This window comes from Merops nubicus, unplaced genomic scaffold, assembly GCF_000691845.1.
Source record: "Merops nubicus isolate BGI_N331 unplaced genomic scaffold, ASM69184v1 scaffold3417, whole genome shotgun sequence".
Classification (NCBI taxonomy): Eukaryota; Metazoa; Chordata; class Aves; order Coraciiformes; family Meropidae; genus Merops; species Merops nubicus.
Window position 1 is genome coordinate 8870 of NW_008619390.1, and position 1179 is coordinate 10048.

Here is a 1179-nt window from a genome sequence, read left to right on the forward strand (position 1 = left end):
ACGTGGGCACCCACGGAGCCTCCTCCCCCCCCCCCCTAGGAGCTCTTCTCCACGGAGCCTCATTGTCAGGGGAACAGGCAGTGTGAAATCGGTCTGATTAGCAATTAGTCCCATTGTAAAAGGATTAGCCGGACCCATTGTTTGGATGAGTGACTTGACTATCAATTTGCATCTGGCAGCGATGATGATGATGATGATGGGGATGATGATGATGATGGTGGTGGGTGGGATGGTGATGATGATGATGCTGAGCTGGGAGTGTTCCCATGTCCTTTAGACAGGACAGACCTGTCAGACAGACCAGGCCGTGCTCAGCACAGTGGCAGGGTGCTGATGGACCAGGAGCTGGGCACAGAAGTGCCCTTGGCAGGATGTGGGGCACCCTGCTGATCCCCACCACCAGCAGCACCCCAGCAGCATGTCCCTCCAGCCTTGGGATGGGTCTCGGGGTGCAGGGGGGGTGGACATCCCCCCGAGTGCCCCGAGGAGAGCCCAGGGTGGGGGAAGCGAGCACCTCAGGCAAGAGCAGGACTGCACAAGGTCCTGGCAAGAGCTGGGGAGAACACATGAGGGGGTCCCACTGCCCTGCTCCTGTCCCTGCCACACCCCTGCCCCTGCCCGCTGTCCCCACACCACTGTCCCTAAGCTGCCACCCCTCCCTGCTGTCCCCACCTCACCGGGCAAAACCACAAACCCCCAGCCCCCTGCCCAGGAGCCGGGGGGCACCAGGGTCTGGCCGGGCTGCTGGGGCAGCCAGTTAATGAGCCTGTTACCAGGGGGATATCTGCACACTGGGGAAGGAGGAAGTGGCCACAGGGCCAGTAACGAGGCTCAGACGGCTACAGGAGGACGGCTCCGGGGGTTAATTGATGCTGATTTACTTCTCACACACAAACTAAATTCCCAGTGTTGGAGGAAATATTCCAGAGGGCTGCCGACAGCCCCGACGGAGCCTCACCTGGGGGATGTGGTGCAGGGGTGGCAGTGGCGTGGAACAGTCACCAGTGACACCCCCAAAGAGGTCACATGCACCCCAGAAATGGTGCTGCCCATCGGCACCATGGGCATCATGGGCATGGATATGAGGAAGATCTTTCTTTCCTGGCAGAGTGGTGAGGGATTGGCCCAGGCTGCCCAGGGAGGTGCTGGAGTCCCCAGCCCTGGAGGGGTTCAGATACC

General features: G+C 60.6%; 1 protein-coding gene across 1 annotated transcript in view; it reads right to left on the reverse strand.

The window, feature by feature from the left end:
- LOC103776251 (forkhead box protein O3-like) overlaps positions 1 to 1053 on the reverse strand; it is an 8131-nt gene extending 7078 nt beyond the window's left edge. Inside the window, exons 1-2 of the mRNA XM_008943750.1 lie at positions 959 to 1053; positions 160 to 271 (exon numbers count right to left, since the gene is read on the reverse strand). Coding sequence (XP_008941998.1) covers positions 160 to 271; positions 959 to 1053 — 207 coding nt within the window. The remainder of the gene's footprint in view (positions 1 to 159; positions 272 to 958) is intronic.
- Positions 1054 to 1179: the final 126 nt, after the last annotated feature.